Source organism: Acipenser ruthenus, chromosome 12 (genome assembly GCF_902713425.1).
Source record: "Acipenser ruthenus chromosome 12, fAciRut3.2 maternal haplotype, whole genome shotgun sequence".
NCBI lineage: Eukaryota > Metazoa > Chordata > Actinopteri > Acipenseriformes > Acipenseridae > Acipenser > Acipenser ruthenus.
In genome coordinates this window covers 6,394,492-6,413,578 of record NC_081200.1, presented here as the reverse complement: position 1 = coordinate 6,413,578, position 19,087 = coordinate 6,394,492, and the positions used below count along the sequence as shown (strand labels likewise).

The following is a 19,087-nucleotide window of genomic DNA, read 5'->3' as shown; positions in this document are numbered from 1 at the left end:
TTTATATAGAACCCATTTTCTCCCAGGTGTTTAGATGCACCGAAGTGGTGCGAATTTGATATGACAAGGGATATTAATTAAATCAAACCCACATGTAGTATATATTTCGAGTTTTCAGTATGCCATAAAAGCATTGGTTCTCATAAGTAGGATGTTATGTTATAACTGTGCTTTTGGAAAAGAATATGGAATAGTTGCACCCAGAATAGGGTCCACTTTGTAATTACTTTGAAAACTAACTGGTAGTGCTCCTGTTATATGAAGTGTTTCTTTGTATAATGTGTCAGAAAAAATTGATATTACACAATATGGAATATGGTCCTCTAAAACTGTGCTAATGCTGCTTTATTGTCAACTGGATTAGTATGCATTTATCTGGTGGTCTTTTTTTAATACTCATAACAGCAGCAGATCTTATTAGCTATCATGAATTTTATAAACATTGTCTTTAATAGACCTAATTCCAGTGTATTTTACTATATTTAGTAAAGTTCATTAGTGAAAAAAAAAGAATCACCTCTAGGAGAAAATACTAGGAAGACTAATTCAAGAGCGATATTTAGATCTACCATTATTTTCATCCTTAAAATAGACACCTTGGCTTTCATGTAGCAATTTCCTAATGTCTCCATATTTCTGGGCCACTGTAATGTAATACTGCAGCAGCCAGTCAAGGGGTATCTACTAACACACAATGTTATTTATATATATATATATATATATATATAAAAATTCAGTAAGCTTTCTTTACTACCAAATCAAAAAAGAACATAATTAACCCAGAGGTATATAATTAAACTGTCCAACCCAACTATTGCAGAACACCATGGCTGAAAACCGGTGTAGTGTTTATTTACAGGTAGAATCCTCTGAATTACTTCGCTTAGTCCTACAATGTCCCACTTGATTCTTCCAAGTTCTTCTTCTAACTCTTGAAGTCTTGCTTCACCTGAAAGAGATCTGCAGTTGTACGTGGCCAGGGTCAGTGTTCTGTGGCAGCCTAAAATCGTAACCCGTGATTCTTAGCACCCTCTGCCTTCGTGCCTAATCCAGCCTCTGGGGATTGAGGGCCATGTTTTTGTCTGTGCTTTCATTGTGGTGGGGGTTGGCCATAACTCACCACGCTTGGCAAGGCAGGTTGGTGAGTGCCCCTTCCACTTTGGCCAAGTATGTTACTCAAGGTTTCACAGCATGGTTGAACCTGCCAGAGTCTTAAGAACCCGCTGTCACCCACTTTGAGGCAGTGGAAGTTAGACTTTAGGAGGGATATATATGTGTGTATATATATATATATATATATATATATATATATATATGTGTATATATATATATATATATATATATATATATATATATATATATATATATATACACATATATATATATATATATATATATATATATATATATATATATATATATATATATATTTCTCCTTGGGATTTCAGGTCCAGGTTTGTATCGATTTCAGAATCAAAGGGACTTCGGATCCAATTCAAATGTTTGTTTTCGAGCTGTGGAAAGTATTCACTGAACTACTGTTGCAAATTAATCAAACGAGACACGATGAGTGGCAGGATGCTGCTAGTACTAATGCTGGAAGATTTAAGTTCTTCATGTAAAAGTGGAAACATTTCTGTCACTCCTTCATTAAGTTTATTTTCCCAAAGCAATTTTTTTAGTGAATGCTCTAACTTTGTCTTTCATATTTAATACAGTTACGTCACGGCCTTGGAGCATTTAACTGGCCAAATATATCCAACAAGTACGCAAGTTTCAGAATCCATGTAGGATTTTCAAAACAACTTGTGAGTTGGCTATTCTCTGTTGATAAGAACTGCTTCCGCTCATGTCGAAGTTCAAACACTCGTTGCATGACTACCCCCCTTGACAGCCAGTGTACTTAAGAGTGGAGCAGTAAGTGCTCGTGGCTTGCACCCATTTCACTACAATTTTTATCACATCCATACGTTTGGCAACAAGTGCTTCACGGTGAAGCATGCAATGACTTGCAACAGCGTTTGGAGATTTTGCCTTTATAAAAGCTACAACACCATTACGTTTTCCGGTCATAGCAGCCGCACCGTCAGTGCACACTCGAGACCTCGAGACCAGTCTATTGAATTTTCTTGAATATATCCATCTAGCATTCTGGATATTTCCTCACCAGTTTTCTTCGACAAATTCCCCCCCTTCTATAAACCTAACATATGTGGGTAGCTGTGCAGCATTTGCAACATCTGTACTTTCATCTAACTGTAAGGCAAAGTACGGGCTAGCACGCAACCTATCCAAAAGTTGAGCAGAAACATCTTCTGCCATGTCACATATCCTGAATAAATAAATAAATACAAGTTTGCTTACATTCATATTCCTAATATATGTAATAACCACCGACATCTAACCACTGACATCTAACCACTGACATCTAACCACAGCAGTGTGGAGTAGTGGTTAGGGCTTTGGACTCTTGACCGGAGGGTCATGGGTTCAGTCCCAGGTGGGGGACACTGCTGCTGTACCCTTGAGCATGGTACTTTACCTAGATTGCTCCAGTAAAAACCCAGCTGTATAAATGGGTAATTGCATGTAAACATAATGTGATATCTTGTAACAATTGTAAGTCACACTGGATAAGGGCGTCTGCTAAGAAATAAATAACAATAATAATAAAAATAATATCCTTCAGCACACAGTGTTGTTTGACAACGCCCCCACTAGAAAAGATGCCTTTAAGGCTCTCTCTGGAACAGTACCGTGCTGCTTAAAAATACTCACTTGTTTTAAAATTTGGGATTCTTTTCTTTTAAAAAAATCTATAGATTTCCCAGCTTCATTTGGGTGTTTTTGTTGTAAATGCCATTTCAACTTTGATGGCTTGAGGAATTCATTAGATAAGATTTCGAAGCACATCACACATTTTAGGTAATCAAGGCCATCTTTCTTCGTAATGCAAGAAAACCTGAACTGAATGTACTCAGCATCATATTTTCGAGATTTAGATTTTCATGGCTGCTCATTTGTACAGATGGTACTTGAGGCACTGGTACTCGTGGAAGCATTACTGCATTCATTTTCTTCCTCAGGCTTCTTTCATTGACGTTTCAGAAACCGCTCCATTTCGACTGTTATACTCTGTCGAGTTCTCACTGTATATGTGCAGAAGTGGAATGTTTTATTTTATCAACAGCAGGGGGAGAAAATATATCTAGAAGTTGAACAAAAAAAATATAAAATGTTTTTTTTTTTAAATAGTATTTCGAGACATTCTGCTTTATATTTAATTGTAGTCAGAATTTTGTAAATTGCATTAATATAGCTGTTTATCCATCCATCCATCCATTATCGATCCGCTTCTCCTGGTAAGGGTTGCGGCTATAGTTGTTATTTAAATTGTAATTGCAATTCACCCTGCTTTTGTGATAATGGTACATACTCTAAGCACAAAACAAGCAACCAGGGACATTCAAAGTACATATGCAGGGCAGGGGGTGTGAGGGCAAGAGTTTTAAGATTTGTTTATTTAATGTTTAACCCTTTGCGGTTTATTCAGCCCGTCTCAGGCGTGTCAGGTCCAATTTATTTCACACCCGCAGTTTATTTTAGACACGCTGTTTAAAAGTATTTTTTTCACAGTAAAACAGGTTTAAAAGGCACTGCATATCAGGACACTCAGTACTGCATCTCCAGCCCGTCCCACCCCTTGTTTGCTGTATTTTTCACATACCTCTTCATAGTCGTGTACACTGATAAATCATCTCCTGATCACTCGTTTTATCACCAAACTCCTCAATAATGCGATCCAAGTCATTATTTAATTACTATAACATCTCAAAAAGCTCTGCAAATGTCTGTGATATTCTTTGAGCGCTGGATGCAGAAGCAGCTATCTTGTTTGTTTATGTCCGTGTTATCTCTGTGGTGCCGGGGCTATGTGTATTGCTCAGATCCGCCCCTTTTTTTTTTTCGGCTCCTATCGGTCTCACTCGGCCATTGAATGGTTTTCTCGGCTTTTTCTGGAGAAAAAGTGACTAGAGACCTGTTTTTTACGTCTTTTTGATGATGTTGGACAGGGTCCGACATAGGACCGCAAAGGGTTAAGATTTGCTTTTAAATATTTCACACATAATTCTCTTTTGTTCAGTAATTTTACATATTTGCTGCAGACCCCCTGAAGCTTCGCAGGGGTCCACGGACCCCAGTTTGGGAACCCCTGCTATAGAGCATGTGGAACCAAGAGAGCTTAAATGTGTGGTTAGATGTCAGTGGTTAGTACATATATTAGGAATGCGAATGTAAGCAAACTTGTATTTATTTATTTATTTATTTATTTATTTATTTATTTATTTATTTATGTGTTTGTTTATTAGTACAACAGTGTAACATGTGCAATAGTTTACAGTCAACCACCATACAGGCAACTGATTATACACTAGGATTGATTGTATGCATGCTGTACTATCTGTATTAGAATTTCGAAAACACTTTCATTATGTTTGTACGTATTGTAGTGATACAGGTTAACGCAGGCCAGCGCATCACACAGGGCGAGGCAATCCACACACAGGTGGAGGGCGGGCACGAACCCGGGACCTCTCGCACTAAAGCATAGCGCCGATACCGCTGTACAAAAGAGCTGGCTCCTTTGCAAGGTGCGTATATAGGGCTTATGTCTTCGTGTGCGATTACGTCACCTACCAGCCCTGTTGTTGCCTACCCCCGTGCATGCTACAATATGTTCACAATTTGCAGCATATATGCATTGAGGATTGAGACATAAAAAAAAAAACCAAAAAAAAACATATGAACATATTTTAGATATTTTATTTAACATCATGTAATCAAGGAAGGGACAAAATTACATCGCAAAAGTCTACCGGAAGCCATAATAGTAGTACAGTATTTCATCTTAGATTTCAAAATGTCATGTTTTTTTATTTTGTCAGTTTTTTTTTTAAGTATATGGACAACTGCAAAGCAATATGTAATTCAATATGTTAATGTGACATTATTCAGCAGATTTCATTCGACTTTATGAAGCAAAATGAGTTAATTGTATACTTTTGGCCATAGCTGTAGACCATTTAGTATGTTCCCTGAATTTAACAAAAATGATTGGGATCTAGCAATATAGATAAATACCAGTAATATAAGTTTGGCTTACTCCATAGCAGGGGAATGGCTTTAAACTTTTTAAAATAACACTTTTTAAACAGACACATAACCTTTTTTCTAATGTCAGTTCTTCTCACATATCATGTAAACACTCAAATGATTGTTAATATGATACTAAAACAGCAGTACAACTGAAGTAAAACAATAAATACAAAAGCATGTAAGATCAATTATTATTATTTTTTTTTTTTTATTGCACTTTACCCATTAAATGTTTTTTGGTATTCTGTTCAGGTTTCAATAATATAACATAACATTTGGGACCAAAAATACAGAAAAGCAAACCAAAACTGGAAGCCAGAATAGCAAATATCTCTACAGCTACAGTATACTTCCCAGGTGAACTGATGTAAGCTGGGATAAAAGTGATCCAAACAGCACAGAATATGAGCATGCTAAATGTAATGAATTTAGCTTCATTAAAGTTGTCTGGCAGCTTCCTGGCCAGAAAAGCGAGCACAAAGCACATGGCAGCAAGAAACCCAATATACCCTAACACAGCACAAAAAGCTGCAGCAGATCCCACTTCACATTCCAAAATGATTCTGTCTTTGTGGGATTTTATGTTTTTGTTTGGAAAAGGAGGGGATATAGCCAACCAAAGTGTGCATATTAAACCCTGAATGAATGTGAGTGTAAAAACACTTAACCTTTGTTGGATGGGTCCAAACCATTTCATAATATTATCACCAGGAAGTGTAGCTCTAAACGCCATTAACACAACTATTGTTTTCCCCAGAACACAAGAGATGCACAGGACAAATGTGATCCCAAAGGCAGTGTGGCGCAACATACAGGACCACTCAGAGGGCTGGCCAATGAAAGTAAGTGAACAAAGGAAACACAGAGCTAATGAAAACAAAAGAAGGAAACTAAGTTCAGAGTTATTAGCTCTTACAATGGGGGTCTCCCTGTAACAAAAGAAAACAACAGCTATAGCTATGGTTACACATGTTCCAACCAATGAGCATATCACCAGCACTATTCCCATGATTTCTCCAAATGATAAGAATTCAATATCCTTTAAGATACATTCATCTCTTTGCTTGTTTGACCAGTATTCCACAGGGCACTTCAAACAATCATTGGAATCTACAATCAAATCACAAACATACATAATTTAGTTTAGTTTATTCAGTTTGGACCTGCAGAACCAGCACAGGTATATCTTAATAGTACAAGCACAATAAAAAGAGAGACATAAGTATACCCTACTTAATAAAATAACAATACAACAATAAAATAATTCCAAACAATTGCTATACATCCATAAATAATACATATACATACATAAATACATACACTATGCATACAGATACACATATATACACAAACACACACACAATAATAATAATAATAATAATAATAATAATAATAATAATAATAATAATAATAATAATAAGCAAGCAGGTTAACACCTTAGTTACTGAAATCAGTTCTGTTTTTATATCCCCACCCTCACAAGGTTTGTTGTAGGAAAGGAACTAAATAGCTGTGATTTACATTTCCTCTCTTTTGTTCTCAGAAAAAAACAAAAAACAAACAAAATCCTGGTATGTGGAATATCACAACTTACTTTACTTTAACTCCTGTGTTAGTGTTTTATTTGTCCTTTCCTCCTTTAACCTACCTGTCTGATTGCTGATTTCTCCTTCAGCACATGAAATGCAGTCAAAGCAGCAAACAGGCTTTCCTTTCTGAATAGCCTTCCGAGTGCCTGGAGGACAGCTCTCACTGCACACTGATTTAGTTGCCTTGGAAACAAGGAGAATAACACATATTAAATGCTGTTTAAAAGATTGCATAGTATATTAGCAATGGATATACATTTGCATGTACATTTATCTTTATATACAGTCATCTATTTCATAACAAAAAGTATATAAGCAGAAAATTATTAGACATTTAAAGGTGATTAAACCCTTACTTTGTCCTGATCATTTGCCCAAACAATGCTGATGTTATTCATTGTAAATTGTTTCCCTGCTGGTAAAGATGCATCATAGAAGCCAACTGTAACAAATTCAGTTTGGCCATTTTTATTAGGTTGCCAGTTTACTAATTCATATCTTGCTGCTGGGTCCCCATTATCATCAAAAAATACCGTCTCCCCAGTTTTGGTTGTGAAATTAACTGTTTTCATGTAATGGAGTACCTAAAAAAAATGTTATAGATACAGTTTTAGCATTAACTCAATATACTATGAACAAATAAAACTGAAAACTGACAATCCCCCTTTCAGATTCGAAGATGCATCTCTAACAGGTTTATGTTTTTTTATAAATAAAATATATACTTAAAAATATTTTTTCTTAAAAGGAAATGAATATCTGAATGACATCTTCCTCCTGTTATATGTAGTTCTGGACCAGCTTTAAGATTAGTCAGCTCATTTGCGCTCTCCTGACTGGACCGGAACTAACTGCCACCACTATTGCCTTATTCCTTAAATAATTAAAGATAGCCTCCTACCTGCCATGGTTCAATCTTCATGAGGTTTGGACATGTTTTATCAGGAAAAGGACTTTGCTCATTTTTGCATGTAAAAAGATTGTGAAGTGAATTTGCTATAGCATACACAGCTTTGTATACATTATTGGAAACTCTCAGCTCAGATACATCGGTGAACTGGTTATTCACATCTCTTAAATTTTCAGACCCTGTACATGGGTTTATATTTTCTGTCTTGTCTCGTGTTGTCAGTGTACAACTGAAAACAGTTTCCCAAAACTCCTTCAAAAAAATGTTGTCAGGGTCATTGTATGGATTAACATTCAGTAAAAATTCCTTCAAACCTGTAATTACTGCGCTACCGATTGAAAATCCTATTGCCCCACGCAGAACATTATAACTTTCTCCGGTTGCAAAGTTGCTGGCAGTAATCCAAGATTCACTGCCTATCCACTGCATGCCAGTGACATTCTGAAGTAACAATTCTTCTAACAAAACTGTCATTTCTCCTTTAGCCAGGAAAGCAACAATAACCTTTGAGGTGGACTTTTTAATAACATCTATAATTCTTAAAAGCACCTCTCTTGGGTCAGTTCTTATAAATGCTTCTGAGTATTCAATGCAAATACCCTCCTGTCTGGCTGCTTTCACAAAAGTAGCCATTCCTGAGTTGCCATAATCATTGTCACTTCTAATTGTCCCAATCCAAGTCCATTCAAAATGCTTCACAAGCTGTGCCAGGGCTCTGCTTTGATGATAATCACTTGGTATGGTTCTGAAAAACGTAGGAAACGCATCCCTGTTGCTGAGACATGCACAAGTAGCAAAATGACTTATCTGTATAGAAGACAAAGATGAGGGAAATCAAAAAAATAATCATGAGCATCTCAATGAATAATGTTTCTCCTGTTCCTTTAGGAGAAATGGATTTGAAAATGGATGGTATATAGGATAGAGAAATATAAAAAACAATTAAGCACGACAGCAGAACAGGGTATCTTTTTGTGGGTTTGAACCACTGCTCCAAATTTAAGACTGGATTTACAATATTATGCTTTTTAAATATCTAATAGCTCAATCTCTAATAGCTTTACAATTAAAAACCAAGACAATATTAAGTGCAATGTTTTCTATTAGATTAAACCACCTGGTTCTGCTTTTAACCACACTACCACATTTACACATATATGTTCAGTCTAGTTTACCTTTATCCATATATCCGTATATATCCTAATAATACACATTAAGATACAGAGGAAAGATAGTACAGTGCTGGATATTTATTAAATATAAGTATTTCTCACCACTGGTATACGGAAACCTCCAATTGTTGTTGCAATTCCTATGGTTGGTGATGAACTGGAATGCCCTACAATAGCTAGAGCTGTTGATGGTTTGGTGCAAGACTTCTCAGAGAGTGTACCTTCTTCCTGCCCATTCATTAAAGCCATTGCCGCTCTTATAGCCAGAGTTATAGAACCACAAGCATCATACATCTTATAGCCCAGGGAAACACCAGGAAGAATATCTGTACTGTTATTTATTTCTTCTATAGCAAACACCATGGTTTGAGAAAACTGAAATTCTCTCAAACTTAATCTATGAAAGAAAACATTGAAAAAGACATTTGTCAAAATGTGTATCTGCCTTATCTTAGTGTATTTTGATAAAAAAAAACAAATTGAAAACAGTGCATGCAACTGTACTTGAAAACTTAAAAAATGATTTAAAAAAAAAAATGCTTTGCATTTTCTACTTACAGTATTTTTTATAAGGTTCCATTATAATGCACTTTTTACTTACCCATGGCATTTAATAGCTTCTGGAATATTCGTGAAGGTCTGTGTTCTGGGAACAATGCTGCTACGGAGTGAAAAGATTCCTCCAATTATTATGTTTCCATCCTTTGAAAACAGAGGCAATTCCGGTCTTCCTTGTAACCTGCAAACAGGCTCTTGTGCCCTTGTCAAAAGAGCAAGCAGTACTACTTTCAGGAATACCATTTCAAAATATTCTTTCTGTTCACAGGCACAGTTTGTTGTTTTTATAGTGGTAGTTCTGTCTCTTGGGTGCCTAAATCAAAATTAAGTTAGGTTCTGACGCCCACCAAAGCATCGATTCTCAAAGGCTCAATTTTTTACGCTCTTAAGGAGGAATAACACTTAAGCAGTTGCACTGAGAATATGGTCCCTTAAGTAATTATTTTGGAAAACCTAACAGGTAATGCTCCCATTTATTGTGTAATACTGCTGAACACATTTTCTTTGTGTAAGTGAAAAGGTAGAACGATAGGTTGCGGATGCAATCCCGGTTCCCTGAAAGAGAAAATAACCATCAAGTATGGGATATTGCTGTCAGGCAGTAGGGATTGGCTGAGCTTTTATAGCAAAGCTGCCGATAGGCCTCTGCGTGAGCTGCCATGTAAGCCCGCCCCCTTGGGAGCTTACTATACGCAGCGTGCAGAGACTGTCTTCCTCTTTTGCTCTTCAGGCCGTGAAGGCTTCCGGAGTGACCTCGCGGCTTGATGGTTATTTTCTCTTTCAGGGAACCGGAGTTGCATCTGCAACCTATTGTTCCCTTTCAAGTCGAAAATAACCATCAAGTATGGGAACAGTGTACCCAAGCCGTCGCGAGGGAAGATTCTCGGCAGTAGGACAGACTTACGTCATAACGCAATTGCGTAGGCAATACATCTACGCATATGCAGAGCCGTGCCTCAGCGTCTACGCTCGCAATGACACCTATCCTAAAGTGGAGTCAACACCATATCGTGACAATACTCAATATGACCGCCAACTAAGGCGTCATAGAGTGTAACACGGATGCTCCGAATGACTGAGCAGAGGATTCCAGTACATTTAAACGGTAGAACCTCATAAAAGTATGCGGTGTAGCCCATCTGGCTGCAGCGCAAATGTCAGACACCGGCACCCCTCTAAAGAGGGCCCAAGATGTCGCCATACCCCTAGTGGAATGTGCCTTTAACTGCCCTGGTGGCGGAAGGCCTGCAGATTCATATGCTAATTTAATAGCATCCACTATCCAATGGGAAAGGCGTTGTTTAGACAACAGCTGACCCAAAGTCCTAGAACCATGGCATATGAACAGCTGTTCTGTTCGCCTCACAGTCATTGTACGGTCAATATAACACCTCAATGCCCGCACGGGGCAGAGCATGTGTAACCGTTCTTCCTCTGGGGAAGAAAAAGGAGGAGGATGGAACGCCATCAACTCGACTGGTTGGTTCATATGAAACGGGGATATGACCTTGGGTAAAAAGGCCGGATTTGGACGCATGGAGACCTTAGAACCGTCTCTTGCGAAACGAGTACATGATGAATGCAATGATAGTGCATGTAACTCGCCCACGCGTTTGGCTGATACCACTGATAGCAAAAACGCAGTTTTCATAGACACAAGCTTCATATCCACGCTGTGGAGAGGCTCGAACGGTGCCTTGGTAAGGGCTTCTAACACCACGTCAAGGCTCCATGACGGTAAACTGGTCATCCTTGGAGGCCGCAAGCGTCTTGCGCCTTTCAGGAACTGAGATGCCAGAAAATGGCAACCTGGTGATAAACCGTCAATGCGTACATGGCAAGCCGATATGGCGGCTAAATACACCTTAAGTGTAGAGGGAGATTTCCCTTCATCTAACAGTTTCTGTAGAAACTGTAATATCACTGCCATAGGGCAGGATATTGGGTCATGGCCTTCCGCCAGACACCAATCTTGAAACAACTGCCATTTGTACGTATATTGCGACCTAGTAGAGGGCGCTCTAGCACTCTGAATGGTCGAAATCACCGCCGTCGAGAGCCCTAAGGCTGACAGGCGCTCCCGTTCAGGGGCCAAGCCCATAGCTGCATGAGCTTGGGGTTCGGGTGCCAAAGCCCTCCTTTGGCCTGGACAATAGGTCCGCTCACAGGGGGAGCTCCCTTGGGCGACTGTGCAGCAACTGCACCAGGCTCGGGAACCATATCCTCCGAGGCCACCGAGGAGCGATCAGAATCACTGTCGCTTGCTCTACCCTGACCTTCTCTAAGAAGGCGGAGAGCATCGGAATCGGTGGAAACGCATATAGGAGCCCTGGCGGCCATTCCTGAGCCAGTGCATCGACTCCTAGGGGGCTGTCGAGGTCCTTCACCGAGAACCATAGGGGGCAGTGCGTGGTCTCTTGCGAAGCGAAGAGATCTACTTGTGCTATGCCAAACCATTCCCAAACGCACTCTACCACCTGAGGGTGAAGACGCCATTCGCCCGCATGAGGGCCTCCTCTGGATAGGAGATCCGCTATGTAATTGACTCTGCCCGGTAGGTGAACTGCACGCAGAGAGGTTAAACGCGGTTGTGCCCATAGCAACATCCGTGTTACCATCTGGTGAAGGCGAGGGGACCGTAGGCCGCCCTGGCGGTTGATATACGCCACAACCGTGGTGTTGTCTGACCGCACTAACACGTGCTTGCCTAGAAGCACTGGCAAGAAGTGCCGGAGGGCGAGGTCCACCGCTCTGAGTTCCAGAGCATTGATGTGGGCTGACCTCCAGGGTCCTGACCACACTCCGCGGGTCCCTGAGCCGTTCCAGACTGCTCCCCAACCTTGGTTGGAAGCGTCGGTCGTGATAACCTCCCTTCGGAAGATGGGACCCAAGCGTACGCCCTGGCGGATGTTCGTTGGAACTTTCCACCAGCACAGCGCTTCCCAGCAGGTTCGGGATACCCTCAACCTGTGGTGTTTGTCTCTCCGCGGATGCAACGCGAAGGCATTGAACCAGGCCTGCAGAGGTCTCTGGTGTAATAAGCCCAAGGGAAGGGCTTGCGAGGCGGCAGCCATCAACCTCAGCATGCGCTGACACAACTCCATGCTGACTGTTTCTCTCAACCTGAATAGGGAGAGACACCGCTCCATCGAGGCAACTCTTTGTGTCGACAGGGTCGCTTCCATGGACACTGAGTCCAGATGCAGACCCAAGAATTCGGTCTGTTGGCTTGGCACAAGGCGGCTCTTTCCTGAATTGACCTTCAGACCTAGCCGCTGAAGATGGTCTGTAACCATCACTGTGTGCCGTGCCGCCTGCTCCTTTGACTGCGCGCAGACGAGCCAGTCATCCAGATAATTCAGCAGTCGGACACCTAGAGCCCGCAAGGGAGCTAGAATGGCATCCATACATTTCGAAAAGGTTCGGGGAGCTAGTGACAGGCCGAATGGAAGGACACAAAACTCGTAGACCCTGCTCTGAAATGCGAACCGCAGATACTTCCTGTGACCCGGGAAGATGGGAACGTGAAAGTACACATCTGTCAGGTCCACGGTGGTGAACCAGTCACCTTGTCGGACAGACTGGATGATGTGCCTGTGCGTAAGCATCCTGAACGATAACACCCGCAGGTATTTGTTCAGTAGCCGCAGATCTAAAATAGGACGGAGCCCACCGTCCTTCTTGGGCACCAGGAAGTATTTGGAATAGAACCCCTGGTCGGTCAGAGCAGGGTCTACTTGTTGGATGGCACGCTTCCTGAGCAATGCCTGTGTTTCCACATTCAGAGCTGAGGACTGAACCGAGTCCTTCACTGCAGTTACCACCACTCCCCGGAAGGGGGGGGGGGGGGGGGGTTAACCGGAACTGAAGTGTGTAACCGGTGAATATAGTTTTGCGCACCCAGCTGTCGTTGGTGCAGTGTTGCCAGAACTGGAGGTGTGGGACAGTGTAGGAGTGGGTTAACAGCTGCCTGGAGTTTTCAGGGCTGTTTTGGTTGCGCTCGTTCGTGAGGGGCCTGGCCAGAGCCACGAGAGCGTGGCCTGCCACCTCCTCTAGGGCGCCACCCTCCGCGCTGCGGTCTTACAAACGCGGGTTGGCCGCGCGCTGATGAACCTGAAGGGGAGGTTTTATTACCCCGTGGTTGCGCCTGCTGCTGTGGCGATGTCCTGCGCCACTGGTGTTCCTGTGGCTGCTTTGGCTGGAACAACACCCGCGCCTTGGCGGAGCGTTGCAGCATCTCCTCCACCACCGGGCCAAATGTGTGCCCCAGTGTGATTGGGGCATCCAGCAACGGGGCCTTGTCAGGCTCCTGCACTCTCGCCTGCGAGAGCCAGAGCTGCCTTCTGGCCACCACCAGAGACGCGATGCTCCTGCCCTGAGCCCGCGCATTCAGCTGGGCAAGCTTTACCAGCAGCTGAGTGACCGTCCCCAACTCGGTCCTGAGGGCCGCGGAAGGGCACTCAGGTAGGTCTCTTATGAGTGCCGCTTGGTAGACCGTCAGCAGGCTGGCCACATTTGACAGCCTGCCCGCCTCTGTGGCCGCAGCATACCCCTTCTTGAGGTGTACCTCTGTGATCCTGCATTGCTTATTGGGGCATGCAGGATCCTTTGTCAGCCCCGATAACGTTGGCTTCTTCACCAACGCGGCGAACGCAGCGTCCACCGATGGGAAAGACGCCAACCCAGCTTCACTTGCCCCTTGCATATTAAAGGCCAAGGCCTTGCGAGAAGTCACAGGGGCAGAGGCCGGAGCTACCCAGGTGGACTGCACCTCCTTGATAAAGTCCGGGAATGCCAGAAGCATCCTGGACTGATGGGGCTGGGCTGAAGGCGACTCAAACAGGCAGCGCCGTGGTAGTTCCGCTATAGGCCACTCGATGCCCAAGTGGCGGGTTGCTCTCTCAACCACAGACCACATAGGGTCATTGGTATCCAACATCTCGAGCTCGATGCCCTGTTCCGAGTGCTGGGAGGCTACCTCAGCCTCTATACTCTCCCCTTTCAGAACGTCAGATGCGTCTCTGGAAACTGCATCGACATCCCACGCCCCTTGAGGTTGCATTGGAGGTGTGGGGACCGGTGCCAGTTGTGAAGGAGCCACTGGCTGGCTAGCAATGGGCCCAGCCAGTTGTTCTGAGACTCGGGGCACCACATTTGCTAGGGACATGAGAAGGGACTGCTGCCCTATCATAACCTCCATAAATTCTGACATCTTCGATGTCAGTTCCGCCACCCCCGACCTGTCTCTGTATCACTTGTCCTGACGAGGGAAACGAGAGCGTCCCCTTCGTCGAGGCGATCTGGAGTGCGATCTAGACTCCCGACGGGGGCGTACCCTACGAGGGGAGGGGCTGCGGGAGCGTTCCCGAGCGTGTCTAGTCGGGGACCTCTGACCAGCTGTCAGCTGGGAGGACGGGCTCCTGGAGAGCTGTAGCCGCACCGGCGGTGTCGCCGTAGATGACGGCGGGGCAGAACTGGTATGGGATGATCCCGAGGAGGGAGAGTGCCCACCAACTGCTTTCTTCGCCCTTTGGCGAAGGGTGCGTGTCTGGAAGCCAGCACAGAGGTGACAAAACGTCCTATCCGCCAAAGCGGATGCGGCGTGCTCTGGCCCCAGACACGCTACACAATCATCGTGCGGATCGCTGGCAGGCAGCTTTGCCTGACAGGTCACGCAATGATGAAAGCCCGACATCTCACCGAGGCGTCGAGCGTGGAGCAACGATCGCCGAAGCATCGAGTGCCAAGCACCGAAGGTGCACGCGTCGAGCACCGAGCGTCGAGCACCGAGCGTCGAGCACCGAGCGTATATATATATATATATATATATATATATATATATATATTAACAATATCATTTATTACAAAAACCCAAAACACAACATTAATAATTAAAATAATTATTAGTAATTAAGCACAGGAAAGACGAAGACCACAAAAAGAAAAACAAAAAGCGATGCCGAAGCAAAGCGTGAAGGAATATATAATTGTAACACAAAATATAATCCTTAAATAATAATAATAATAATAATAATAATTACTCTGAAGAGTATAACTGAAATAAACTCGGAGAAGGGGCAATAACCAGCTTCTCAAGCCTAAGCTTAATGAGTACAGTCAGTTAACAAGCTCTAATGACCTACCGCTACCGATGCTGAAGACAAAAGAGGAAGAGAGTCTCTGCGCGCTGCGTATAGTAAGCTCCCAAGGGGGCGGGCTTATGTGGCAGCTCACGCAGAGGCCTATCGGCAGCTTTGCTATAAAAGCTCAGCCAATCCCTACTGCCTGACGGCAATATCCCATACTTGATGGTTATTTTCGACTTGAAAGGGAACCAGCTTTCACAATGATTATGGTGAATGTTAATGAATTAACCTGACAGGTTGAATGCATTTAATATTTTTGCAGTGTAATAAAAAATGCCCAGTCAAATGACAAAAATACTTCAAAAACAAGCATACATTTAAATAAATAAATAAATAACTAAATAAATAAATAAATAAATAAATAAAAACAAATATATATTAATAAAAGGGCTCCCGAGTGGCCCTATAGCCTGGAGGTTGTCGGTTCGAGTACAGGCTATTCCACTGCCGACCGTGGATGGGAGTTCCAAGGTGTCCTTGGCCCACCGCGCACCAGTGACCCCAGTAGAGTGGCTGGGCATCTACGGGCCTGTCTGTAAGTTGCCCAGAGCTGCGACGCTGTACCTCTGAGGCGGCTGCATGGCGGGCCTGCAGAGTCAAAAGAAACGGACAGCTGACGGCACACTTTTCGGAGGATGTGTGTGTCCGTCTTCATTTCTCCCGAGTCAGCGCGGGGGTGGCAGTGGTGAGCTGGGTTGAAATAAACAATAATTGGGCTTACCAAATCGGGGAGGAAATAAGAAAATAAGAAAAATAATTGGCGATTCCAAATAAAAAATAAAAAAGGAACTATGATACATAGCTCCAGAAATATAATTTCTAGATTTAATAATAATAAACTGTATGGAAGTTAGAGTTAATAGTCTATAATCCACATAATATGGTCCCATAGGTTCTCTAAATCAGTCCCCAGGCTGTATTTACTGGCAACATGTTGCTGTTATAGTCTACGAATTTAGGAGCACCTCCTAAGAGAACACTTTGGCTTAGGAAACAACCTTGTCGTGGAACAAAATTTTGCCAGGAACTTCGCTAAAAAGAACACCTTTTTGGCACTGAGCAATTTGTTACAAACCAATTCAAAACTGATACAGTGCGGTTTTGTAACCTGATAACTCATCATTGTAAAACTCAAATTCAAATGGTTGATGCATTTTTTTTTACGTGTGTAGGGGTGCTGTGTTAATAGCCATTGTGTTAAAATTCATTTTCGTATTCATAATTAGCCGCTGCTGCATTTTTTACTGTAGGTAGGGAGAGCTTTGTTAATTTAGTTTGTCAGTTATTTTATAAACTAGTTTGTCAGTTAGTTTATTAACATATGCTTGCCTATTGATTTTCTCTTACTTATTTTGTTCATTTTATATGTTGATGCACATGTGTCATGACATATATAATAAATACATTTGTATTTATTGATTCATGTCGTGATTGGTCTTGGCATATTGTGTCTGGAGGTCAACTCTGTCTAAGATAACACTTTGGCTAAGAGAACACTTCGCTTGCTTCCTGAGGGATGTCCTCTTATCCAGAGACTACTGTACAGCAATAACAGGTGGAGAAAGAAACCTTATGGTGTGAGCAGCACTTCCATGTATTACATGTTAGTTTTGTGACCCACCCATTCAGGCTTTCATTTCAACCCGTTTTTCACTAATCATCCCTTTGAGATTTGCTCATTTTTCAGTGTGCGTTCCCGTCTGTGCTGCAGAATGAAATGCCAATATGCAGGGTTAGAAACTAACAATATTGTGCTACTAGTCCAAAGGACTAGTACTTTTGAAACTTGGTAGTCCTGGTGTAAACTTACTAGTCCTTATGTGAAGTGCCTAAGTTGGAATCAACAGCAACAGTCAGGGTCCCTAAAATAGGCTTAGATTTTATTTACATTTTTTATTTAACAAAGGACCTTCATAAACGTCCATACAGATCGATCAATCACCTGTACTGTGATTGACCCATCTGTATGCGCTAACTAACTGTACTGTGTGCTGAAAAACTGACACTGACAGCACCAGACGGGATGACAGAGGAAAAAATTCTCTCAGCTGTGTCACCTTGCCGACCATGAAGCTCCGCCTGAAATTGACACCGATGATACAAGTAAAATGTTTATTTCATGTGTTGCTAGTTACAAAAATGCTGATTGGCTATGAATTACTATCTACAATAATTAATGTACTCACGTACACATGCAGTCTTCGCTAAAGTTCGAATTTAAAGACAGTACGTTTCACTGTAGCCCTCGGGTTGAAATTGTTAGCCAGGTGGCTAGCAGGTATAGTAGAATCTGCCAGAACTGACGAACGCTGAATCTACTATATATACTAATGACCGCATAACAAATAGAAGAAAGCTGGGAGACTTTGTATAAATGGATTTTATATTTGTAAACGCTGCAATAACAGTTGTGCTTGTGAAGCATCCACACTATATATTGACAGAACAGGTGATTTATTTGCACTATGCAGGACCTTATGTTCCCCCATTGGTGCTTGAGCCCCGGAGCGCTCACAGAATCACCCACCTGTGCACCTAGTATTATCAGTGATTAAAGCATGGTTTTCAAGCGAACTGATTATCACTCACCAGTACTGTATTGGTATAAGAAAAGTGTTGTTTTAAAAAAGTAATTTCAGCTTCCAATCACTTAAAATATGCTGACGATAATGTAAACAACACCAAGCTACAGACGGAGAGTCCCAAGCTGTAAACGTGTTACTGTTTATAGATAAGAACTCAACTTTATTATGAATATATTGTGTTATTATGTTTTAAGCAACATACTACGATAATGTTCATTATGGTAATTGTGTGTTTATTAGTTTTAAAATGTTTAGTAAAACGTGGCCTATTGTTTGACCTTGTTAGTACAACCGGCCCCCTTTTGCTAATGACATCTTCAGTCAGGGTTGTAACCCAGTATAAATCTCCATATTTTTGTAAAATGACTTTACACTTACTTCAAAAGATGCAACGTTTTTTTCAAAAAAGGGAGAACAGAAACATAAAACATCATTAAGTGGGGTTGGCATTGCAGGGGAGATCAAGGGAGGTTTCAGTTCCGAGTGACTGTTTTATAAGCATTATTTGTGAATGCTTATTCACCATTGCTACACCCCGTAAGATAATTGACTTCCCTGCATTTTTTTAACGCAAGACTGAACGTGAGAGTATATGTGTACATTTGTTTTAAGTACTCGCCCAGAGGACTACTGAGACACAGACATCAACTTAGTCCTCATCAGATTTAATTTGCCTCGGGCAAGCAGACGAGCATGAGTTTCTAACCCTGACAATATGTTTTGTACTATGTATTGCATTTAATTGAAGCTAGGAAGATATAACAAGCACCAGTGGGATTACCAGGGGAGTACTACCATTACAATCTGTACATGCCTGGCGATGCAAATACATTTTTTTTGTAGTCAGGGTTTGTGGCAGGGCGGAAGCCCTACACATGGGGAAATATGTAGTTTTATTGTATATTTTTGCATTATTTGTTGTAAATTGATTTAATTAACTGTTTAATTGATGTTGCGCTCCGCCGGGGAC

At 42.0% G+C, this 19,087-nt stretch overlaps 1 protein-coding gene across 2 annotated transcripts; it reads right to left on the bottom strand.

Annotated features, from left to right (window-relative positions):
- Positions 1 to 4,859: 4,859 nt before the first annotated feature.
- On the bottom strand, positions 4,860 to 9,668 carry LOC117417058 (extracellular calcium-sensing receptor-like). Of its 2 annotated transcripts, XM_059034425.1 has the most exons (6): positions 9,430 to 9,668; positions 8,931 to 9,225; positions 7,648 to 8,463; positions 7,103 to 7,330; positions 6,806 to 6,929; positions 4,860 to 6,267 (listed from the first exon to the last, which is right to left on the bottom strand). In XM_059034425.1, exons 1-6 carry the CDS (start codon positions 9,627 to 9,629, stop codon positions 5,366 to 5,368), a joined length of 2,565 nt encoding a protein of 854 aa, XP_058890408.1. In that variant the 5' UTR covers positions 9,630 to 9,668; the 3' UTR covers positions 4,860 to 5,365. The 2 variants fall into 2 exon arrangements, with proteins under 2 accessions (XP_058890408.1, XP_058890409.1); XM_059034426.1 differs by lacking the exon at positions 7,103 to 7,330.
- Positions 9,669 to 19,087: the final 9,419 nt, after the last annotated feature.

Excerpts from the sequence above, each read along its gene's own strand:
- LOC117417058 (XM_059034425.1), bottom strand. The coding sequence starts at position 9,629 with ATGGTATTCCTGAAAGTAGTACTGCTTGCTCTTTTGACAAGGGCACAA. Across the intron at positions 7,331-7,647 it reads TGAAGATTGAACCATGGCAG|GTACTCCATTACATGAAAAC; the intron begins GTAGGAGGCTAT and ends CATTTTTTTTAG. Across the intron at positions 6,930-7,102 it reads GGGCAAATGATCAGGACAAA|GCAACTAAATCAGTGTGCAG; the intron begins GTAAGGGTTTAA and ends CTTGTTTCCAAG.